Source organism: Onychostoma macrolepis, chromosome 01, assembly GCF_012432095.1.
Source record: "Onychostoma macrolepis isolate SWU-2019 chromosome 01, ASM1243209v1, whole genome shotgun sequence".
Taxonomy (NCBI): domain Eukaryota; kingdom Metazoa; phylum Chordata; class Actinopteri; order Cypriniformes; family Cyprinidae; genus Onychostoma; species Onychostoma macrolepis.
This window is the reverse complement of record NC_081155.1, coordinates 8589818-8616021: the sequence shown is the minus strand read 5'-3', so window position 1 is coordinate 8616021 and position 26204 is coordinate 8589818. Positions and strand designations below refer to the sequence as shown.

Here is a 26204-nt window from a genome sequence, read left to right as displayed (position 1 = left end):
ATCAATATTTTGACTAAATTTGAAGGTTTGATGATGCACTGATCTGTTTCTGAAAGCTGATTGGCTTTGAATGGTGGCCTCTAATGATTTTTTATATAGCCTATGTGCAAAAGGAGGGCCATTTCATTTAGGCCTAGCTTTTGGGCCTTTTTTATTATTATTGAAAAAAAAAAAAAAAATCACTCACTCACCCTGCATCCCAATGTGCATACTATCCACCCTATCTGCCCTAAATAGTATTTAAAATTACTAATGTCACATAGAATTTAGGATGGATAGCATGCACATTGGGACGCAGGCTTAGAAGTTGCAAAACAAAAGCATGTGGGGAAAAAAAGAAAAGAAAAATTGTGCAGCCTAGTTTATTTTGGGGGATGGGGGTGATGGATTATACATGTGATGATTAATATATAGGCTAGTGCATAAAATCACCTTGATTACTTTTATTTCCATACATTTTATTTTTGAACAAAATACAGTTTAGATTAGATAAAATTACAATTCAGACCAGCTCTTGTTTAGTTTGCATATTTCCATTTTTGTCATGACGGAGGGAGCAGTCAGAATTCTAGTCAGTTCAAGCAGCAAAAACCGATTTTGTAGAAAACTAATGTTCGTGCAGTCGAAGCACACAGCAGACCTGCGCATTCACGCATGCGCAAACATTCACGGCATGACACAGCGCCCTCTGCTGGACACAGTTACACAAGGCTTCTCCAGTGTTCAGATTTCATTCTTAGTGTAAAACCTCCAAACATCAGGATAGTATAATACAGTATTTTACAAAAGAAAAACATACTTGATTTTTGACTCCAAATGTGTTTGTTCTACTCATCTTTTAGTCACTTTTATCATTTTCTCTAGAGAGATATCTTCTTGCCAAAAAATAGAGTCCAGCACAAGCTGCTACTGCCAGGAGAGCTGCACCTCCCGCTGCTCCTAGTAATGCTGCCGGTCCTGTACGTGGTGCAACTGATGCCATCATCATAGCTGCTTCTCCTACTCCTGCTCCTCTCAATACATCTGCTCCTCCTCCAAACGCTGCTCCTCCTACACCTTCTCTTCCTCCTGCTCCGCCTCTTAATGTTGCTCCAGCTAAAACCACTGCTGCTCCTAATGCTATTGCTGCTAAGAAGATGTGACATTTCTTGAGCCGGAGATCTTTCTGAGTCTCCTTAAAGTCCTGCTTAGTGTATCTCCTGTTTCCATTCTTCCTCCTCAGAGACTCAATCTTTTCCAGAAGCTCAGTGACTTGAAATCGATCTTCATCTTTGTTGTTAAAAACATGAAATGCTCCTGAACACTGATCAACTAGTGACCGCAGTGTTTGACATTCTCCCAGATAATCTTCTATTGGCTCATGCAACTGATCTGCATGAGTAAACAGCACTAGTGTGTGTTTTAAGACCTTTGCTCCAAAATTCTCCTGGATCCGTTTCACAGATCCACGTTTCTCCTTTGTGAATGGCTCACCCAGTTTGATCACCAGCAGAAAGACATCAAGTTGTGTATTCTGTAATATCTGCTCTATTTGGGTCTGAACATCTGTAATCTTCACAGCTGTATGAGAGAGTCCTACGGTGTCGATCACAGTGAGAGTTCGTCGGTCCACCACTTTATGCACTGGTGCGCAAATTTTGGTCTCAGATGTAAAATAATCATGTTCTTCAAATGTTTTTCTGTCTCCACCTAGGATGGTGTTTCCTGATGCACTTTTTCCTGCTCCAGTCAGACCCAACAACATAATATTCAGGTCTGAGACTGTAGATAAGACAGAGAGACGTACATTATGGATGTGTGGATGGATAAACGAATGGATGTTGGCGTGAATTACTTACATTCAGGAGGATAAGACATGCTTCCTCGCCGCTGCATCTTGTGTGTGACTGGACTGAGTGGATTTCTCTATTATTTGAGACATTTTGTTCATTAAAAGATAAAAACTTGCACATTTCAAATCAAAAATGTTTTTAAGTCATGGATCTGCATGTTCACTGGTCAGCACCACAATATGCAGAATGTCCTGTTGTCCTACTCCTTATTAATGTAAAATAATACACAAATGATCACTGGATGATCACATTTTTGGCATTGTATACATAAACAATTAAATATCATGTAAGATTTGTGGCCATATACTAAATATATAAACTTAAATTAAGAACTTATAGGTTCATCATTGCCTGTAGCTATACTCAAAAGTTTATATCACTAACCTGAGTCACGCAAAGTGCCCAAAACGTGCAGTTTGTTCACACATATTTGTTGCTCTTCTTGTTAGATGCTATCTAAACATTATGGCTTGAAACAGATTGGACATTGACAGACATGTGCTGCAGTCTATGGAAGTTTCGATCCGCGCCAGGCAGTCACGTGATTGTAAACTGTGCATGAAGAGATCTATTCCATTAACTTCAACTCAACTATTGTGAAGACGAGCTCCGTTACGCTTCTCTTCACGTTTTATCTGCATGCAGCTTTGATAACGCACTAAAATGAAACTGAAAGCTGGTTGGTATAAATGCGGAAGGAAGGACATTTCATTTAACTTCCGCTGTGCTGCTGTCCATCTGCAGATCGACCCACTACTGCCAGCCATTTTTAATAGATACTATAGCTAAAGCCTGGTCAAAAGTCAATAAATGTCTACTGGGTGGAGAATGCATGAATATTCACGTTTTCTGTTTACTTCGGAACCCCTGAGGTAATATTAGCCTATATTTAAATGCTTTTGCATTCTCCTGAGAAACTTTGCGTTAGGATTTGTTCCACATCCCCGATAGCACACATACATCATGGAGACGTCTCTTTGACATCTGCATTTACATCTGGAAGACATATTTTTTTTAGAGTGTTTGCTCATCTGCAATATGTCAAGACGTTTCCTATCAGATGTCAACTAAACATTTATTAGATGTCTTTAATATGTTTATGATTTAGAACTTATGTAAAACTGACATCTTAAAGACGTCTTGTACACAGCAGATGCTTTCCAGATCAAGCGATCTTTAACAGACATCTTGCAGACGTACGTGTGCAGCCTGGGATTGTTCAAATGGAGGTAAACCGATATACATTTCTGTTTGAGCTGAATAGAAAAATAAAAATATACAAATAAGTACACCTGATTTTCTTGTGTTAGTACTTTTATTTCCATACATTTTCATTTTAGGCAAAATACAGTTCTCATGAGACAAAATTGCATTAGTTTGCATATTTGCATTTTTCTCAAGAGAGCAGCTCAATGCCACTCCGTTCAAGCAAACAACCAGTTCAACCATCCATTTCAAATCCTAAACTACAAATAAATTTGTAGAAAAACAAACTATTTGTACCCACTTAAACTCGCTTTCAAACCCTCTGCTGCGCTTTCACGCATGCGCACACATTCACTGCACGACAGCGCCCTCTGCTGGACACCGATAGATAAGGCTTCTCCAGTGTTCAATTTCATTCTTAGTGTAAAAAAGTCTGTTTTAAGCATATACCAATATGGTAATTTACCAACTTACCCTAAACTAAGCATATACTTTAAATTTATTATTTTAGGTTAAGTCCAGATATTCAGGACCAAACTACAAAACTGAATTAATACAATTAATTTGTGCAACTTACTCACTAAATGCCCCCATTACCTCAGCACTAAAACAACTACATGCACATTTGCAGAAACTACAGTAGAGCTTACAATATTTCAGTAACAGATGAGGCAGGATCCGTGCCGATCGTAAGTTTTCCAGCAGAAACATTACAAAAAGAACAGAAATATAATGACAACTGAAAGCATAGCATCAAGTACAGAAGTTTGACTCATCTTTCACATTGCAGATACACTACTGGGTCCCCATCAGTCAGTTGTTTCTTGTTTTCTTGCTCCACAAATTGGTTATAAAAGTAAAACTTGGTTTAATTCTGTCCCCTTATACGGTGACCCCTGACCCTTCTGTCAATCGAACCCAGCAAACAGTCGAAAATACAGAATTTGTACCATTAAAACAGTTTAGCACAATACATACAGACTGAATATAACCATTTAAAAACCTTAAAGCGATATAGGCAATTTTGTTTGTGTGCATCTTATGTCTTAAAGGAACAGTTCATTTTACTCACCCTAACAAAACAATTTAATAAATGGAAAAGAGTTGCATGAACACTATTCAGAGGAAAACAAAAACATATGTTCAGCATAAATAAATTGTACCGGTTTGGAACAAAATACAGGTGAGTAAATGATGGTATAATGACTGAACTCTTCCTTTAAAATGCCTCATCGTGTTGCTAAACAAGGATTTAAGAACAGCATTTATAAAAAAAAAAATAATTTAAAAATCTGAATCATTTCATTAACTAAAAAAAAACAACAACAACATATCTATCCTGATAGATAACATCTATAGTCTAAAGCTCACCCAGAAGAGATGAGTGTACAGTCGTTTATTCCAAGAAGATCCCGCTCTCCTCTCAGATGAGCGTCATGAAGGGTTGGCACGTGGATAGTGAGGAATCATCTGTCGTTATGTTGGTCTGGCTGCATTGTGAACTTGGATATGACTGAGTAATGTGAGATTTTCCAGAAATAATATTGTGGAAGTGAGAGCAGCTTCAAGAGGAGGCCAAAGGGAAACGGTCAAGAGGTCAAAGTTCAGCTGACCACCTGGATGCCGAAGTATTTCTTCAGCTGCTCCAGGAAGATGAAGGTCAGGACCGTGTGAGGAATCAAGCGGATCCCGGCCGGAACTAAACCCTGTCGTGTGATTGGACGGTGGGAGACATTTTCAAAAGGATCAGTAACGAAAAAGATCTCCGTGTTTAATGAATAAATGAAGCAAAATAAAGCAAATCTGGTACCTTGTAGAAGGCTAGTGGTCCCAGTTGGGCAGTTTCAGTCAGGCAGTGAATCACACCCTAATATACAAAAATACATTTGATTAATGAGCAATAAAGAGAATGAGACAATAACCAGAGAGAGAGAGAGAGGAAACTCACTCTGTATTCTCCTTTAGAGTTCATTAATCTCGTCTTTATAACATCCAGCGGCTGGCAGAGGAACGTCGCACAACCTCCCTGAAGAGAGAAAGTTATGAAATTAAAATGTTAATTTATTTATTTGAAGTTATATATCCATGACAAAACAAATGTGCATACAGTGGGGGGAAAATGATTTGATCCCCTGCTGATTTTGTATGTTTGCCCACTGACAAAGAAATGATCAGTCTATAATTTTAATGGTAGGTTTATTTGAACAGTGAGAGACAGAATAACAACAAAACAATCCAGAAAACTAAATTTGTATTTTAATGAGTCAAATAAGTATTTGAGCCCTTAGCAAAACATGATTTAGTCCTTGTTGGCAATCACAGAGGTCAGACGTTTCTTGTAGCTGGCCACCAGGTTTGCACACATCTCAGGAGTGATTTTGTCTCACTCCTCTTTGCAGATCCTCTCCAAATCATTAAGGTTTCGAGGCTGACGTTTGACAACTCGAACCTTCAGCTCCCTCCACAGATGTTCTATGGGATGAAGGTCTGGAGACTGGCTAGGTCACTCCAGGACCTTAATGTGCTTCTTCTTGAGCCACTTCTTTGTTGCCTTGGCCATGTGTTTTGGGTCATTGTCATGCTGAAATACCCGTCCAAGACCCATTTTCAATGCCCTGGCTCTGATGGTACATGGCCCCATCCATCGTCCCTTTGATGCGGTGCAGTTGTCCTGTCCCCTTAGCAGAAAAACACCCCAAAGTATAATGTTTCCACCTCCATGTTTGACGTGGGGATGGTGCTTTTGGGGTCATAGGCAGCATTCCTCCTCCTCCAAACACGGCGAGTTGAGTTGATGCCAAAGAACTCGATTTTGGTCTCATCTGACCACAACACTTTCACGCAGTTCTCCTCTGAATGTGCTTTCTTGAGCAGGGGGACCTTGCGGGTGCTGCAGGATTTCAGTTCTTCACGGCGTAGTGTGTTTACCAATTGTTTTCTTGGTGACTATGGTCCCAGCTGCCTTGAGATCATTGACAAGATCCTCCCGTGTAGTTCTGGGCTGATTCCTCACCGTTCTCATGATCATTGAAACTCCACGAGGTGAGATCTTGCATGGAGCCCCAGACCGAGGGAGATTGACAGTTATTGTGTTTCTTCTATTTGCGAATAATTACGCCAACTGTTGTCACCTTCTCACCAAGCTGCTTGGCGATGGTCTTGTAGCCCATTCCAGCCTTGTGTAGGTCTACAATCTTGTCCCTGACATCCTTGGACAGCTCTTTGGTCTTGGCCATGGTGGAGAGTTTGGAATCTGATTGATTGCTTTTATACAGGTAACACACTGACAAGAGAGTGCTCCTAATCTCAGCTTCACCTGTATAAAAGACACCTGGGAGCCAGAAATCTTGCTGATTGATAGGGGATCAAATACTTATTTGACTTATTAAAATGCAAATCAATTTATAACTTTTTGAAATGCATTTTTCAGGATTTTTTTGTCTCTCTCACTGTTCAAATAAACCTATCATTAAAATTCTAGACTGATCATTTCTTTGTCAGTGGGCAAATGTACAAAATCAGCAGGGGATCAAATAATTATTTTCCCCACTGTGTATGTGTGTATACCGAATATATATATATATATATATATATATATATATATATATATATATATATATATATATATATATATATATATATATATATATATATATATATATATATATATATACACACACACACACACAATGTAAAACTATAAAAATTAATAATTATTATAAAATATAATTACACAAATGTATTATACACATTTATGTAAATTTTTAAAAAGTCATGTTATTATTTGTATATTTGTAAAAAAAAAAACAATAATGTATCAATTACTTTATTTATCAGTTATCAATTAATTTATCAATGACAATGTAAATATATAAATAAAAAAAATAATATTTAATAAATAGTGTATAGTAAATTTGTTTAAATAAATTTTTTGTAAAATTAAGGTGACCACATGGGTCATTTTTACAGGACGCACCCTTGCCAGGATTTCTATATTGCCTAAAATATCCAGGTTTTGGCTGTTTGTACTCTGCAGATCGGTCGTTGTATGACATTCACAAGAGCTACAGAGAGCAGAGCAGACGGTACCTTATGTTTTCGAATCACTCTCGTGCCTACTTTGGTGTCTTTTTTGATCGCTGTGCAGCAACGCTTCAAGTCAAATGAACGAACAAACGTGTGCATATTTGCATTGCTTTGATCGTTCTCTGTAGATATCACCTTCTCACGCGCAGCGTTGGTTGATTATGTACAATACCTGCATGTTATTGGTCAAACTACTTTGGATGTTTTAGGCGATATTAAAATCCTGGCCAGGACGTGTCCCGTATAAACAGCACATATGGCCACCCAAGTGGATAGACAGACAGACAGATAGACAAGTAACAAAGGTATTTTACTAATCAAAAACTAGATGTCCAAAACTGTTCATTAAATATCAGCTATCAAGAATAAGCAATGATTGATCAATCAGAGGCTTCGATACTCACAGCGATGAAGCTGGACAGGAAGTGTGTGATTATATTATCTCCCATGAGTCCCGTGCCCAACACCAGCTGCTTGGCCTGATCATAACACGCCAGCTGACACAGAGAGACACACTCAGGATCATTTCATCATCATAAACATGTCTTCTGACAGATGCTTTCGTCCACAGCAGCTCACAGTTCATTCCTCAGTTCAAACCAGTTCCTGACACAACATCTGGGCTTTTTCTACATTTTATGCACTTATTCTGAATAGTTCATAGATCATCATCAAAAAAAAAAAAAAAAAAAAAAAAAAGGATTTAATCTGATAAACTGACAAACTTTATGAACTGCAGTCATTCCCATCATGCATTGCTGTCTCACCTGTCCGACTGTGACCAGGGCTCCTCTGCTGGACGCCATAGTGGCTCCTGAGAACAGCTTCCTGGTTCCCTCTGAGAGAAACACATGCTCAGAGAAAGACATTCAAACATTTCCAGATGATTTTAAGAGATCCAGAAACGTCTTTACCTTCCCGCCAGACCCTGAAGAGTCCGTCCAGCGCGTGTTTATAGCTGCGAGAGACACAGATAGGTTTCAGATTAATCACGTCATGACCGTCTAGAGTGTTTTTAGATCTAGACACACTCACTTTCTCCTCTGCTCTGCGGGAAGCTTCACATCGTTCTGCATCCTGTGGAGATCAACAACAAGAAATGCTCACACTCAGCCAGATGAGCTAGAAACACAAACACAAACCCTGCAATACACACCGAACGTTAACCATATCCGCCGGAGTCCCGATGAAGCCGCCGGTGAAGCCTGTGGAGAAACACAACGTGTGAGTAAAGCACAATGTGTCTTCATCTATGCATCAGGGTTAATATCAAAACTGTAATAACAATTATTAAAAACGATACAGAGATATTTATGAAAACAAATTAAAAGGTAATTGCTACTTTTTCTCTCTTTAAATTTCATCTTTAAAAAAATATATATATATGAAATTTGATATTCAAAAATAGATTAAGATCTCTTTAGGTATAAACTCGCAATTTTGAAGTAAAATGTAATTATTTTTAGAGTTTACATTTTGTAATAAAACAAATAAATAAAAAGGATAATGACATTTTTATTTAACCATTTTTATCTAGCAATATTTCTTTCAATTGCAAGTTTACGTCTCGCAATTCTGACTTTTCTTCACAGAATTGAACAGTTTATTTCTGTCAGAATTGTGAAATAATTTGCAATCACAATGTCTTCTTTCCCATGGCCAAAACATGCTTCCATACATACAAATAAATACATAAATAACACAAACACCAACAACATTGCTAAAAGTTTAACTAAAATAAAATGAAATCTCAAAATATAAAAATTAAAAAAAAAATTTTTTTTTAATATTAATTAAAAACTAGAATAGTAAATTAGAAATACTAAAATAGCACGTATGCATGCTTATGTAAAAATATATACACATATATTAAAAAAGTATTTATCGCATGTTGTCTAAAGCTTAAAGGGATAGTTCACCCAATCTGTCATCATTTACTCACGCTCAAGTAGTTCCAAACCTGTATGAATGTCTTTGTTCTGCTGAACACAAAGGAATATATTCTGAAGAAAGTTTGTAACCAGGCTGTTTTGGGGCACCATTGACTTCCATAGTAGTGAAAAAAAAAAAAAAGATACTATGGAAGTCAATGGTGCCCCAGAACTGCTCTGTTTCCCACATTCTTCAGAATATCTTCCTTTGTGTTCAGCACAACAAAGGCATTCATACAGGTTTGGAACTACTTGAGCGTGAGTAAATGATGACATAATTTTCATTTTTGGGTGAAATATCCCTTTAAGCCGTTTCATGCGTCATAATTATGCTGTAAATCTAATGATGATACCGTTGCATTGCACACTGCATGATGGTGATGGTGTTCATCATAAGGTGTCTGGCGATTCCCTGCTTTGTAGCGGTGTGTGTTTTTACCTCCAAACGCGCCCAGCAGGACTTTCTGATAGAAGGGCATGGGTCCCTGACCGCCGCTGCCCATCATGTCTCTGACCGTCTCATAGATGGCAAACCTGGTGAGAGAATACGACATCTACGAGAGAGACAGAGAGAGATTCATTAGCATTACATGTGTATTTCATCAGCTTCACTGAGAAAACTGATAACCAGTAAACACTAACAATATTAATCTTACACTTAACCATGAGAGACTGACTTTAACTGAAGATCTGTGGCTATGTGTATTTCTGGAAGCGTTTCTGATATATTCAGGATTTGAAACTTGTCAAACCGCTGTAAAACTGCTTAATTAAGGTTTCTATCAAATGCATCACAGCTTCCGTGTTTCATATATTTATGTTGTTACACAAAACCAAATGCCATTCATTTTCTAGATAAGACCTTTAATCAGCTGCATTTGAAACACATTAGATTATTATTATTACTTTAAATGTTGACAATTTATTTGGAGAATATGTCCACCTAGTTTCCTCTCATGTAAAATACTGAAAGTTGTTCATTTGAGTGAATGAAGTCTACAACATTGGTGAGATTTTCTGCATTGTCATGGTGAATGTGTGCATTTAATCAGTTCTGGAGATCAGTTTCTGTGTGTCATCTATGCAGTTTGACAGCTTTTGTTTCCCAACCATTGCTACTTTAAGTTAAAGCATGACCATCACCAAACAAACAATGCAGATGGATTGGTGTGGCTTCTTCAGGACTCTGTGACTCTTCACACATGCTCAAACAGCTGACACTCAATTCAAGGCATTGCATGTAGGAAAGTGACTTTCATAAAATAAGTGGCTTCTCCAGTTTTACAGGCGTTTTCAGTGTGGAACAGGAGATCTTTCCAGAGCCGCTGCTGGGTGTGTAAATCTGATCTGGGGTCAGGATCTGACCTGTCTGCAGAGGAAGCGCTGAGGCCGTTATAGAGCGCCAGCACGCCGTCGTTCTTCACCACGTGCATCGCCATGCCAACCATCCTCATCTTCACCTCCTGCTGCGTCTGCAGGTGCACCTGTCAGCATCATCAATATAATCATTATTACATCCCATCAGCAATAAAACTAATATTTACAACAATCGTTCAAAAGTTTGTGGTCGGTTACAATAAAAAAAAAAAAAAAAAACATTTTCTATGTGAACATTGTAAAATGTAATTTACTCCAGTCTTCAGTGTCACGTGATCCTTCAGAAATCATTCTAATACGCTGATTTGCTGCTCAAGAAACATTTCTGATCATTATCAATGTTGAAGAAAAGAGTTCTGCTGCTGAATATTTTTCTGGAAACCGTGACATTTTGTTTTTAAGAACAGCATTTATTTGAAATAGAAATCGTTTGTAACATTATAAATGTCACTTTTAATCAGTTTAATGCATCCTGGACAGCGCGAGTACAATTTGATTATACTACGCTCACTTGAGCATTAAGTACCTGTTGTAACATGCAACAGGTTGTAACCAAAACTCACTGCCAAAACAGTACAAACACACACACACACACACACACACACACACACACACACACACACACACACACACACAGTACTGCTCTGTGGGATGTTTGAACAAAGGCCAACGGTCGCTCTCACCAGCACGCCAACAATTCAGGCCAACAATAACATCACATGTCTATCTGTTCAAAGACTGTAATTACTTAATGCAGCTTTGCGTGTGTAACTCAACAGTCAATCTCAAGATCGTTTACACATGCAGATGCATGTTTGAATCTTGTATTAATGTTTCAAGCACACACAAAGATGTCTGAGGGGTGACCTTTCTGTCAAGCAGCTCTTCAGAAGTGTTTTTGGCTTCAGTCAGTGTGTGTGTGTGTGTGTGTGTGTGGTTTTATGGCGCTTATCTGTGGCTTTTGTTTTGGTTTTAGTGAAGAGCAGACAAATCCAAGATAATTCAGCCTGTTATCACAGATAAACAAGAGAGCACTCGAGAGAAAACAAAGGGGACGCACGTCTCTCAGCTATCACAGATCTGACAGTTTGGTTACTCACGCTCATTCCTTGAATTCATTCATTCGTGTCTCGTTCACAGGCCACCTGATACTTGTTCATTGTGAAAACCAAAGTACAACTACGCTCTTAAGAGCAGAGGTAAACTGAAGGACAAAGTGAGACACAAGATAATCAAAGTCCACCAAACCGGACTCAACTGGACGCGCACACACAGATGGCAGACATGTGCTGATCACACACACGTCTGTAACCCATGAGGAATCTGGACAAAAGCATGCACGGACTGCCAGCTCTCTCACATTCACACGTACTTTGATGTTATGGCATGATAGTGAACTGTGCTCATTCTGTGCTGAGCTGATCTTAAAATACCACTGGCCTTTAATATAAACGTACAGCCTGCATGTAAAACACTTAATTATAGCTCTGGAAAACAATTAAGACTCGTCCAGCTCTGTGTTTCTGTGGACTGTAGTGTCCTTCAGTGCGGTTTGAGGACTTTAGGAACTGACCTCCGTCCTGTTATAATGTGATCACGCACTCATTCATGTGGTTTCATTATATAGGACATCACATGAGACTGGTAAACTGACCCCAAATCAGATCACAAACTAGCATTCAATTATGGCTATTTTTTTCATAACTAACAAGCAAAATATATCAATATTAGTTCACTTTAGGAAATTAGATGTCCGTGAAATTGCTTAAATTAACGTAACACTTAGTTTACACAATATTTCACCAAAATTCACAAAAAAAAAAAAAATTTGACAAGGCTGTAAATATTATTTTTTTTGAACAGGCAAACATATTTCAAGAATTCTATGCAGACATTGTTAAAATAAAATATATTATGTCCAGCAAATGGTCAAATTTACTGGAGGTAAAATATTCCTTATAATTTGACGAGACTGTCAGTGTATTTTGGAATGGACAAACGACGTATCTGATTTATTAGACATAAAATATTCATTATAATTTGAAACAGACAATCTTCTTTAAAGTAATATGATAGTGTTAAAATGGACAAATATGATGTTTTATCAGTTCAATACAATTTCACAAGCATGTCAGTAGATTTCTGAACAGACAACTTCTTCCACGTAATATGTTAGGTTATCAAAATGGTCAAATGTTATTTAATTTACCAGACATAAAATATTAATCATATGTTGACATGGCTATTGGTAGGATTTGAAACAGACATGCATTTCAAAGTTTATGATGTTGATATTCTTAAAAATAAAAATATTATCCAATTTGTTTTACATAAAACGTTCATTACAATTTTTTTCCATTTTGAAATGGAAAAACTAAAAGCATTATTATTTGAATCATGCATACAAATAATTGGACAAATATGATCGGAATTATCGGTCTGACCTCAATTAGGTAAAGTTGGTTTTATATTCGCACATTCGGACTATTGCATTCAATTGCTTTGTTAATCGCACTACATTGGACATTCACAAGTAAGCATGACATTAAAACAATACTTGGCCATTTTGATCGATTGTGAAATAAATGTAGGAGGTTGACAATGATATCGCTGATTAGAATCTGCAAAAAATAACTTTATTGCACATATAATTAGAAAGTTATTGAACGCGGAAATGTGTGAATATTGTGAATGTGTGAATATAAAACCAACTTTACCCAAGTCAATCAGTTAGTTAAAGAGCAGTACATAACATGTCTAACTATGAATTGTCCAAACGAGAAACTCCTTTTCCTTCATTCTGCTTACTAAAGCCAAACACTAGTCATGGGCTGCAGAAGAGGCCGCTGATCGGTCTGCAGCTCCACTAAACATCAGTGCACACACACATCGTCTCACCTTGACCAGGTCCAGCGGGTGCGTGCAGCAGGCGGCTCCGCACGACGCGATCCCCCCGAAATACCAGCGCGACATCCGCTTCTCTGCCATCTCTCCGGTTGCCGTTAATCTCTCTCTGGTTCTAGTTTGAGCTGCGCGTTGCGCACTGCGGACTGAGTGTGTGGATGATCTCGCTAATCTTCCGCGAGGTCGCGAGCGCACCGGTGAACCCGATGAGCACGAGACATCCCGAATGCGTGGCGTGCGTGACCGGGGCGCGCGGACAAACAAAGGTCACGAGCAGCCAATTGCTCGCGCGGAATCTGGAACGGCCTCCTGGTGCGCCAGATCCACCTCCTATTGACCCACACGCTTTACAATACACTCAAAAAGAGAGAAACGTGCATCTGACTGCTCAGCTTTCATTGAGAGCGAGCTCTGGGCTCTTAAAGAGACAGCAGCCTCTGAGATGCTGGACAGAGAGCGCTGAATCAGTGCACTGTCACTTTAAGACCGAACACTTCCTCATTCTCACGCAACTTCTAGAGCTGCACTGACACAACCGAGCTGCAGCGCTGTTGTGAAAAATGTCTAGTTAGCCAATAAACGTTTGCTGTTGAGACATGTGGCCTGCTTGTTTCCCTATCGGACTGACTGAATGGGTATCTCTTTATGATTTGTAATGAACAATAATAACCATATATGTGACCCTGGAGCACAAAAGCAGTCATAAATAGCACAGGTATATTTGTAGCAATAGCCAAAAATACATGGGTCACAATGATCAATTTTTCCATGAAGATATTTTGTAAATTCCCTACCAAATAATATATTAAAACTTAATTTTTGATTAGTAATATGCATTGCTAAGAACTTAATTTGGCCAACTTTAAAGGTGAATTTCTCAATTTTTTTTTTTTTTTTTTTTTGCACCCTCAGATTCCAGAATTTCAAATAGTTGTATCTCGACAAAATACTGTCCTATCCTAATAAACCATACATAAATAGAAATCTTTCCATCAATTTATTCAGCTTTCAGACGATGTATAAATCTCAATTAACAAAAGAAAAAAAAAAGACCCTTATGACTGGTTTTGTGGTCATACAGGCAGTTTTAGTAAAAAATAAAAAATATATATATATGTATGTATATAGATATATATATATATATATATATATATATATATATATATATATATATATATATATATATAATTAATAATTATGGGTTACAAAATTATAATAGCCTATTTGAAGAAAAAAAAAAGTTAGCTGATGCTAACTGGCTAACTTGTGCTAACTTCAGGTAGTTTTATATATAAAGTACAAATATTTGTATTCAGCCAACTAGTTAGAATAGGCTACAGTTGATGGAAAAACAAAGGATTTGATGTTCAGAACAGAATAACTACAGTAATTGCCCATCGCTCCCTGGGGGCGTTTTACCCCACACACTATGTTTGAGAAAACAAATTATGTCATTCTTAAAATATAATTCTATTTTTATTAAATAACACTTACTGCCTACCTACAGGCCCTACTGTTCTCATATCATATATAACTGTGATGTTTTACAAAACAAGCTTTTATACACTTTTTTTTTTCTTACTGCTTTTTTCTCTCCGGTGCATCACCAGTGTGAGCTTCATGGTGAACACTTCTACATCACTCTCGTCAGCGTAGTCCATAGTTACAATAAAAATATATCTTGACTTTATCTTGTGTAAAGGTGGTGAAACTATCCACAGAACTGCTACTGAAAGTGATATATCAATAAACTAGTCAATAATTAATAATTATCCTTAATGTTTAACTGATGGGACTTTACTCTTTTTGTGCTAGTGTTGTAATTGTCGTAAGAAACAGAGATTAAGAAACTGTATGAAGAAATGTTGAATGAATAAAACAATAGTTGAAGTATCTTCATTCTGTCTCTTTCTTTCTTTCGCAGCAAAACCATAAAATAAACATTTTTGGTTCGCCAAAGAATATGTAAGTGAAATAACCGTTTTTCTTTTTATACAGAACTTTTTTTTTTTTTTTTTCACTATAAAGAAACTTTTGTGGAATGGAAAGTTTCCATAAATGTTAACGGTTCTTCATCAATTCCAGTAAAGTGCCTTTGGTTTTGAGAGTGTGTGATCTTGGAGGCTTGGGTTTGACCGGTGTACATCAGGGGTTACCAGTGAACCCAGTTTAGAGTCAACAAACATGCCGCTCTCTGCAGGGGTCACTAATGTCTCTGCAGTATTGACGCTGATGAATTCCTCCTCCTCTGATGGTGTCTGTTTCTATGCGGGGCTTCTGGAGGAGTTCTGTGGAACACAAGCTCATATTCCACACGTCCTCCAGTATAGTGACATAATCAGAGCAACAGTGGACGCTCTGTTTACTGTCCCTGTCCTGTATTCTGCTATTGTGTCGTGTGATTCCTGCCAACGCTCTAGCACACACATGCAATGCATGTGCAGGCAACACACATCAACATGCCGTCAACCTACATTATTCTGTTAGGTTTATTAGACAAATAATACACAGTAACACATCAATAAATAAATCAAATGAGATATAATCATTAATTATGCTGAGCATCGAAAAAAGACATAAATACAATATGTGAGGCTATGATACAACAACAAAATCAGAGTAACCTAATTGCTGACCTTCATAACTTGTAAAAGATGCTTCAGAAATCAAAATAAGTTGTTAAGGGCTTGGAAATATATTCAGATTCAGTGTATGAATGAATGAGAGAGTCTGATTTCTTAATGCAATTGGACGTTCTTAAAAAAAAAAAAAACCAAAAAGATTGTTCTAATGATGTTCTAAACCAGTGTTATTTCATTCAAGCACACAAAAGTAGAAATTCTGAAAAAGCATCAGGCAGCTCTTTTCCACGTGAAGACAAACTGTCAAGTTCCAAAAAAGACAAAAGCATTTTCAAAAGTGTCATAAGAGTATCATAACATCACTGATAAATGTTTCTGTGTGTTGTGAATAAGCTGTAGGCCTACTGTATGTTTATGATGTACCTGCTGAAAAAAAAAAAAAAAAAAAAACAGCTAAAACCAGCTTAAGCTGGTTAGCTGGTCTTAGCTGGTTTAAACTGGTTTAAAACCAGCTGGTTTTAGCTGGTCTCCCAGCCTGGGGTGTGTTCCCAAAAGCTTTGTGAGCTAACTATGGTTGTTCGTTCCATTGAACTCTATTGGTAACAACGGAATTTGCGACCATAGTTGCTTTTGAGAAATGCACCCCAGACCAGCCTGACAAGCTGACCAGCTAAAACCAGCCAACCAGTTTAGATTGGTTTTAGCCATTTTTTTTTCTCAGCAGAGCAAATGCAAATGTCCATGAGAATGGATAATAAAAAGCCAATTAAAATCAAATAAATACATAAAAAAGCTGCAAAAAGTTTATGCAAAATTCTCCTTTTGTGTTCCACAGGAAAATAAAAAGTAACAGCGTACAGTTATTGAATGACATAATAGTGAGTAAATGATAATATTCCTGCATTTTTGCAGATTAAGGCTTCTGGGTGAGCACTAGGACACAGTTTATCCAAGCTCTTTTACGCTCTCTTACACAAAGACCTTCTCCGGTTTGCTCTCTGCTGTGGACGGAGGGTTTCCTTTGGCGCCTTTTCCAAAAACAGGTATGGCTGGAGCTCCAGGGGAGGCGGAGCCTAAATACAGCAAAGCCCCGCCCACCAGCATCAGCACAGTCACGGCCCATCCCAGGTAGAGCGCAGGTCCGAGTTCGCGTTTTAGCGGAGCGGCAACGTTCGGGTCATAGAAATCGCGTATCACGACATATGCCGTCCAACACACTGGCAAAAGGAAGAAAAACGCAGCGGCGACGAACAGCGCCGCGCCGACCTGCACCAGCCGGGCTTTGGTCTCGTGCGCGTCGCCCAGGCAGCGGGTGCACTTGAGCCCTGTCACGCTGAGCGCCAGCGCCAGCAGACACAGGAGCAGCGACAGCACGCACAGGGCGCGGCACATCTGGGCGGAGCCTGAGAGAGAGAGGCCAGAGTCGTACACTTTACACTGCAGGCGGCCCCACTGCGACAGACAGGTCATCCACAGCCCCTCCCACAGCACCTGAGACACCACCAGCTCGTCCCCCACAAACGCCGACACGCGCCACCAGGGGGCGGCGCAGACCAGGATCCCGAACGCCCAGCCTGCCACGCCCAGGACCAGACCCATCACCTGAAGACCTGTGTTTGCCATGACTGATCGTCAACCGATGACTGATTCACTCTGAAAAACACAATGCAGTTTTTTTAGTTACGTTTAGAAAATAGTTTGATCCCCCTGAATAGTTGAAATAAAATAGCTAAATAAATAAAGTGCTGTATGTAGGATTTTGACTCTACTAAAGCATAAAGATACCATAATATGTTTGCAGATATTTAAGAAACATGCTAAGTTAACATACTTGTTTATCTGAAAAACAATTCTGCAGTCAGTTATTCTCCTTTGAAAATGTGCATTCCGGCCCTGAATGTCTGTGTTTGTTATGGTTTGTGAAACCCGCCCACTGTTAGTTTACCCAATTGTATTTCAGCACCCCGGGTTGCCAGTTAGCGGAAAACACAGCGTATTTAATTTCATTCATCGGCATGTGCGCTCGTTCCTGTTGGTGTCCTTAATCTGGCAACCTGCGTGTGCGTCAAGTCTGAGGAGGAGGGGCCGGGTGAAAAAAACCTTCTCCAATATTTTGAATTTGGACTGCAATACCTAGTTCAACCGCTGGGTGTCAATCCTACATACAGCACCTTTAAATAAAAATTACAGTGATTCTGTCTGCAGTGCCATTTCAGAAACATTTGACATATTTTACTTTGAACATTTGTATAATGCACCTATTTATATATAATGATATGTAATCTACAAAGAAATGAATAAACACTTCAAAATTAAATTATAAGTTTACTGTTACTTAACAACTGCTTTAATAAAATGATAGCGATACAATAATTTGTAGCAATAGCCAACAACACATTGTATGAGTCAAAATTATCCATTTTTCTTTTATGACAAAAATCATTAGGATATTAAGTAAAGATCATGTTCCATGAAAATATTTTGTAAATGTCCTATCATAAATATATCAAAACTTAATTTTTGATTAGTAATATGTGTTGCTAAGGACTTAATTTGGACAACTTTAAAGACAATTTTCTCAATATTTAGATTTTTTACTTTTTTTTAATTTTTGTTTTTTTGCACCCTCAGATTCCAGATTTTCAAATAGTTGTATCTTGGCATATTGTCCTATCATAACAAACTGATACATCAATTAAAAAAAAGAGAATGTAGAATTATGCATTAATAAGTGATTATTTCTATTAATTACAAACATCATAACCGCATTAATACAGAATTCGCAAATTACGAATTTCACTATGACGGTTAAGTAAGAAACTCTTTAAGTAGAGAAACTACTATTGATCAGTAACACTAAAGGTTTCATTAGTTAACAGTAGCTAATGTATTAACTAACAGTAATGCTTTTCTTACAATGTTTATTAATCTTTGTTAATGTTAGTTAATAAAAAAAACACGTCATTAAATAATATTAACATATCTAACTATTGATTTTAATAATGTATTAGTAAATAATGATATTTCCATTAACTAAGATTAATACATGCTTTAGAAGTGTTTTTAATTGTTAACAATGTGTTAATAACTAATATTAGCAAATGCAACCTTATTATGAAATGTTACCAAAATCTCTTCACCTTTTAAAAAACAAAATTCTTATTGAACTCACTAAACCTGAACTTACTAAAACTCACAGCAACTTAATTACAAAAAACAATTCAGAGGTATAATTCAAAGAAATTGTTTTGCAAGATGAAGTTTCTTCAGTACTTACAGTGTCTGGGGAGCGTCTGTGTCTTGTGCTGTTGTTGGACTCTCATCTGTTTGTAGAAACACTCTCTTTGTTCTCACATGTGGGAGTAAATCAGCATCTGAGCGACAGACAATGGCATCTCATATTTATGTCCACACACACACAGAATAAATACAGCATGCACTTATGCAAACGCCCACACACACAGAGAGAGAGAGAGAGAGAGAGAGAGAGACTTTGACTTTTCAAAACACTTTAATTAGACAAACATTACAAACTTAAAAACAAAAACCTAACCAAACATAAAATTCCTAAACATTACCAATTAAAAACCAAATTTCCTGAATCACACACAGTCACCAAAGCCCCCCAACACCCCATTTCCATTAAAAATAGAGGACATTATTAGTGTGTTGATAATAGATATATATTCAATCACCACTCTTGACTCCACTAAAGACTTAAACAGAGTTACTAAACTCACATCTTCACCGGCATTTTTACACTGATGAGACTTTAAAATAACAAGTTTAGCTTGTCCTATTAAAAACACTGGCAAGTGAACACTGTTGCTGCCAAGAAATAAATAGACTTTTGGTAAATGTAAAACCCAATCTTACGATAATTTTCTCCAATATTTCAAATAATGAGTTAAGTCTAAGACACTCACAAAACATTTGAAAAACATTGTCAAGAGCGTTACAAAAAGGACATGTTGGTAAAACAGCCTCATTCATCTTAGACACAAAATAATTTGAGGCTATAATACAATGTAGTATCCTCCACTGAATATCCCCACATCTCTTAGAGATAGGAGGCTTGTACAATAACCTCCATGATGGATAAACCTCATCTGAAATAGAAAACCAAGACCTCCATTTTGTATTTGGTCTTTGTTTCAATTGTCCCAAATGTACAGATTTTACACAAATTTGGTACAACATTTTTTTAGTCAGAAAATAGTCAGAAATAACACCATTCAAAAGAATATTATTAATGAAGGAAACGAAAGTCTGAGGGAAAGATGCCTTAAGATTCCTGACTAATCCCTCCACAATTCTTACTGAATTTATCCCAACTTGATCTGCAATTGCCTGTACAGTTCTCCATTGGCCATTCTTTAAATCAATCAAGTCCATGACTTTTGTTAACCCAGAATTCAAAACCTTTGTGACTAAAGATGATGACACATCAGCTGATAACTGAAAAAGCAGATAAAAAAAAATGGCTCTGAAACACCACAATGTTCATCTTCATGCCTCAATATTTTAAAACAATTCCAAGATTTAAACACTCCCAAATAAAAACTGAAAGGTAATGAATGCACTTTCTCCACCAAGGTCTTCTGCATTAAGAACAACTGTTTATCAAGACCAAATCCTCCAAAATTCTTGATCTTGAGTATATATAATCCAAACACAACCCAAGGCACATGATCTGAACTATATAAAAGTTTTTGTAAAGATTGTAACCTCATTGCCAATACTTTAGATTCCAAATGTATTATTCCTTGGCCTCCCTCTGCTACAGGAAGATAAAGAATACCTGGAGGAAGCCAATGGCAGCCATCCCCCCAAAAAATAACAAATGCTTTTTGAACTCCAGAAAGTAATTCTTTAGGAGTATCTAATACAGTAAATGTATGCCATAACATTGAAGCTGCTAGATTGTTAATAACCAAACATCTCCCCCTAAAAGAAAGATATGGTAGAATCCATCTCCACTTCTGAATTCTAAGAACCACCTTGTCGCCTAGTCCTTCCCAGTTTTTTTCTGTATAGCTATTAGTCCCAAAAAATAAACTAAGGAGTCTAAAGCCATCTCTGGCCCATCTGCATTGCTGCGGCAGCCTAGGAGGTCCTGTACCCTGCCAGTCACCCAAAAGCAAAGACATTTCTCCCAATTAACGCGTGCATATGAAGCTTGTTGATATTTGTTTAAAGAAGAAATAAAAATTTTTTACATCCTCTGAGTCTTTTATAAATATTGTTACATCATCAGAATAAGCTGTTAGTTTGACTGAATCTACACTGGGGCCACTAGAAATATTAAAACCACTTAGCTCCCTCCTAAGTGAGACTAATAAAGGTTCAATAAAAATTGCATACAGAAGACCAGAAAGAGGACACCCTTGCCTTATGCCCCTGGTTACAGAGAAGGGCCTAGTTAAAGAACCATTAATCTTCAACATACTATACATTTCATAATATAACATTTTAATGAGGGATACAAAATAAGGACCAAAACCAAATAAATATTGGTGATCAACCCTGTCAAATGCTTTTTCTTGATCCAATGAAAGAAAACCAATGTCCAAATTATGCATTTTTGCCACTGTAATCATATCCCTCATCAAGGACAGATTATCTAATATTTTCCTTTTGGGAACACAAAATGTTTGGTCCATATGAATGACTGATGCCATATATTTCTTAAGTCTGTTAGTCAAAGATTTAGATAAAATCTTAAAATCAACACATATCAGTGATACCGGACGCCAATTCTTCAGAGACCCAAGATCTCCCTTTTTTGGGATCAATGTTAAAATTGCTCTTCGACAACTCAAAGGAAGGGTCCCTTGATTAATGCATTCAAGAAAAACTTCATATAAGTCCTGCCCCAGTAGATTCCAAAAAAGATTTGAAAAATTCTGCAGAAAGCCCATCCAATCCAGGTGACTTCCCAGAACACATTTCCTGAACAGCTTGTGAAATTTCTCCAAAAGACAAAGGCCTGTCCAACTCGTTACATCACATAAAAGTTCATCAGTTGCTGTATCATCACATAATTCTGAACAGTATGAATCCTCATAAAAAGAAAGAGCATAAGATTGAATTTCCCGTTGATCTGTTATCACACCACCACCTGGTATTCTCAACTGATGAAAACTCTTCTGCTCCCTTGGCTTTTTTTTCAAGACCAAAGAAGAATGATGTAGGAGCATCCATGTCGTTCAGCTGTGCAAATTTGGTCTTTAGAAGGGCTGTTTTCCCTCGTTCTTTCAATAAATTCTTTAAAAGGAGTTTATAATTTGCAACAGAGTCAATAAAAGTTGAATTATTGTGGGTGCAGTCACTGCTTTGCCCAAGGATATCTTGTTCAAAGGACTTCATTCTTGCTTTGAGCATTCCAGCACTATGTGCAGTGTACTGCTGGCAAAAAGACTCGACTCGACCAACAGCCTTGACTCAGTAAATGAAAATTACATCTCTCCTCTCTCCAAGCTTTCCAGAGAAGATTAAAAGAGTGAATAAAAGTACAGTCCTGCAATAATCTATTATTAAAGCGCCAATGTGATTTATAGGATTTAGAAAGAGAAACAGAAACTACAATAGACACAGTGATGATCTGACAAAAAAGATGGTGAAAACTACTAAAAAAAAACTACCCCATTACCCTTTTTGACATAGAAGTGATCAAGCCTAGCTCCTGACATATTATTAGAATTAGTTTTTAACCATGACTCCAGGAAAGGCCTCCGTCCACAACTAAATCAACTAAATTGTGTTCATTAATTCATTTCTTTAAACTTTCAGCAGAAGAATGGTGAGGTTCATCATGATTCCTATCCAAATATGAATTAACAGTACAATTAAAATCAACAACACTGTAATAAAGCATCAGAAAGTGTTTTAAAAAAGAGATGCGTTCTTGACCAACATTTGGTGCATACACATTAATAAAGGAAAAATTAGTATTACCAAAAACAATATCAGCTCTCAAAATCCTACCAGGTATTATTTCAACCACATCTGGTTGCAAACTAACGCATGGAGAAAAAAAAGATGGCAACACCTGCACTGAGGTTTGTACCATGACTTAATACAACACTGCCTTTCCAATCACCATACCACTGTGCTTGATTTTGCTGATCTGTATGTGTTTCTTGCAACAAAATAACATCTGCCTTGTTTTAGCCTCAGATAATCAAATAAAGCAACTCTTTTCCTTGTGCATCGACAACCATTAACATTAAAGGTCCCAATGTTTAAGGTTGTCATGACGAAAGATAAAAGAATGCATAAAAGATAATACATCACCTTAATATATATGATCATTTTAATGTTTTTTTTGACATGCGTTTAATCTTTTTTTAACAGCACTGACATGTTTCTTTAATCTATATCTTTTAGGCTGATCAAGCTCCTCCAATGGAGCTTTTCTCATAGCCATAGTGCAAGAATCAACAAACAGTTGTACATCAGAGAAATACTTCTCTAATTTTGGTCTTCGCTGATTAAAAGTATCATTGAGAAAATCATTCATTTGTTGTACTGTATAATAAGGTGGTTTTATTTGCAAACTGCAGTTTTTCTCTGCAGAACTTCCTTGGGAACTGACATCAGTGAAAAAATCCACAACATCAGATTCCTCACTGTCCGAATTTATATCCACGGACTGAGCCTCACCTCCCTCAGATAGCTGATCCACATCAACCTGTGACAGGCCACCAGATGCATGTGAGTCCTGAGACTCTCCGACTCCCACAAGCTCATCTGGCTCCATGGGGCGCTCTGATTCGCTGTTTCCCGCAGCGATGGTCTCAGATCCACCGCTCACCATACTGCGAACATTAGCGCATTCATTAGTGTTCAGTGAACACTCTCCCGCATTCTCAGCATGACTGATCACTGCATCCTCTTTCGGATTTTCATCGTCTTTTGACAATGAGTCCGATTCAGCCCGCTGATCAGTTTTATCACTGCCATCCTGGTTACCATTTTCCATGGCGGGAGCTACCTGCTCCGAAGGTGTTTTAGGCTCAGTCTTAGTCTCATTTTGTTCAGTCACCTTATTATTAGTACATTTCAATTTTGTATGTCCGTAGACCCCACAAGAGAAGCATTTAATTGATTCAGTGCTGATAAAAATTGTATAATCTTTACCTGCCAAAGTCAATTTTGCGGAAACGTCAAAGTGTTGAAATTCAGCATTCAAAATCATAGCAGTTTGGCGTCTTAAAGACATAACTTGTTTTAAATCTGGATTCTTAACACCAAGAGGGATCATTTTAAAGGGGTGGTTGATTGCGATTTCACTTTTTAACATTAGTTTGTGTGTAATGTTGCTGTTTGAGCATAAACAACATCTGCAAAGTTGCGGCGCTGAAAGTTCAATGCAAACAGAGATATCGTCTTTTAAAATTCTGGCATTTTAATGCCTACAAAAACGGCTGGTAAGGGACTACAAGGAGTTACTTCCCGGGTCTGATACGTCACGGACCCAGATAAACCCCGCCTCCGGTAACACGCAACAAAGGGGGCGAGCCCATGCTGTGCTGCTTTAGAGAAGAGGAAGAGAAAACTAGGGGTGCACGTAAAAATCTATTCATATATGAATCGCGATTCTGTCTTCTAACGATACTAATGGATTCACAAGTTTCAAAATCATATGTTCTAAAGCAGCGGTTCTTAATACTGTTCCTCGCGTCGCCCTGCTCTGCATCTCTCTCTCTCTCTCTCTCTTGCCAACAATGAAATGTTCCATTTATACACTTATTTTCACACAGCTATGACAAGCATTAAACATGGACATGCGTGTGGTTGCTGTACTGTATTAAAGCTTTAATCAGGATAAAACCGTATATTAAAAGCTAACAGAAGCAGTAGCACTTACAAATAACAGCCGTGCTTGCACAGGTTCTGCGCGATCCTCTTCACTAATATCCTCTGCGTCTCAATCGGGCTCAAATTGATAAGCAATATAGACGACGCCATTGTTTACAATACAACCGGAGCACATGTCGCTGAGCTGAGCGGCGGGACATTTAGATGCGCACTAGAGGCGGTTTAGCCAATCACAACACACTGGACCAGTTAACCAATCTGAGCCCATTGCGTATTTCTGAGGGATGGGCTTCATAAAACCAGGAAATGATCAGCGCGTTTAGAGGAGAAGGGACAGAGCGGTGTGGAATAAAGGTAAATTATGTGAAAAGTAATGCGTTTTTTTAATTGAGCATTAACACATGTTAGACTGCACCCCCTAAAACACAATCAAGCCTAGAAAAAAAACAGTCAACCACCCCTTTAATCGGCATCATAATTTTACCATAGCGGCTAATCAATCTCTCAAGTGAATCATTTGATATGAACGGGGGCACATTAGAAAGAGTTACCCTCTTTGAAGGGCTCGACAGCCGCAAAACAGGCAAGAAAACATCACCAACAGATAAGCCAACTTCCACTAAATGGTGAACCATAGACTCTTCCCTCACAAACACAACGACAGCTTTGTTCATTCTAGATGCCGACAGAATATTCTGAGCACCTATTTTGCTACTAATAGCAGCCAAACAGTCTTCAACATTGATTGATTCATCCGGTAAACATTTACAACCATGCCGAGCTGTTAAGGTAGCAAACCATCAGAGTCTGCCGGCATTTTCACAACCCCCAACTGATTACAAGTGGCAACAAACTAAACCACACTAACTTATTCAAGGAAATAAAAATAAAAAGAATGAAAACTCACTCAAACAGGCCGCCACTCGCTCAAACACTCACACACTCCTCCCAGCCGATCCGCACATGCGCACACACACACCCACACAGAGAGAGAGAGCCACAGTCATGCAAACACATACACTATACTGTATATTCATTAGAAAGCCACGTTGCAACTAATAGACACAAATATGTTTTTTCTGTTCACAACAAGGCAGTAGGTGGCAGCATGGAGTCATAAGAGACTATTCAGCACATTCAAGACTATTATCATTGTAAGAATTAACTGTAAACGTTGTTTACGTGACCTTTTTCAGTCACATTCACATGCTACTTGCCATTATTCTGATTATAAATACTAATTATTTTCCCGCCAATTTGTCACTATTCACTTGTAACCCAAACGATTTGAATCTGTTTGTTGCTGGCGATTTGATTTGCCAACCCTGCCTCGTTTTCTTCACAGTGCTGTTGTGCTTGTTTAGGTGGCTCTCAGATGAAAATAAAACTGTATTTAGTCCACTTTATCTCTAAATGATGACTGACACACACACACACACACACACAGAGAGAGAGAGAGAGAG

General features: G+C 37.9%; 3 protein-coding genes across 3 annotated transcripts; all 3 read right to left on the bottom strand.

Moving 5' to 3' along the window:
* Positions 1–348: 348 nt before the first annotated feature.
* Positions 349–2354, bottom strand: LOC131544794 (GTPase IMAP family member 9-like). Its single transcript, XM_058783261.1, has 3 exons — positions 2217–2354; positions 1839–1905; positions 349–1761 (listed from the first exon to the last, which is right to left on the bottom strand). The coding sequence occupies exons 2-3, from the start codon at positions 1873–1875 to the stop codon at positions 839–841; spliced, it is 960 nt and encodes a 319-aa protein (XP_058639244.1). The 5' UTR covers positions 1876–1905; positions 2217–2354; the 3' UTR covers positions 349–838.
* Positions 2355–3128: 774 nt separating this feature from the next.
* On the bottom strand, positions 3129–13826 carry slc25a10b (solute carrier family 25 member 10b). The gene is given in 12 exon segments (XM_058790037.1): positions 3129–4744; positions 4849–4905; positions 4987–5064; positions 7529–7621; positions 7892–7962; positions 8039–8082; positions 8160–8201; positions 8281–8329; positions 9495–9609; positions 10421–10434; positions 10437–10539; positions 13331–13826. Coding segments are annotated over 12 exon segments (858 nt in total). The 5' UTR covers positions 13421–13826; the 3' UTR covers positions 3129–4642.
* Positions 13827–14687: 861 nt separating this feature from the next.
* Positions 14688–19329, bottom strand: cldn31 (claudin 31). The gene is made up of 2 exons (XM_058783364.1): positions 19196–19329; positions 14688–17571 (listed from the first exon to the last, which is right to left on the bottom strand). The coding sequence occupies exon 2, from the start codon at positions 17539–17541 to the stop codon at positions 16888–16890; it is 654 nt and encodes a 217-aa protein (XP_058639347.1). The 5' UTR covers positions 17542–17571; positions 19196–19329; the 3' UTR covers positions 14688–16887.
* Between the last annotated feature and the right edge of the window lie 6875 nt (positions 19330–26204).

Coding starts and splice junctions, on each gene's coding strand:
- cldn31 (XM_058783364.1), bottom strand. CDS start 17,541: ATGGCAAACACAGGTCTTCAGGTGATGGGTCTGGTCCTGGGCGTGGCA.
- LOC131544794 (XM_058783261.1), bottom strand. CDS start 1,875: ATGCAGCGGCGAGGAAGCATGTCTTATCCTCCTGAAT. Junction 1,762..1,838: donor CATGTCTTATCCTCCTGAAT/GTAAGTAATTCA, acceptor TCTTATCTACAG/TCTCAGACCTGAATATTATG.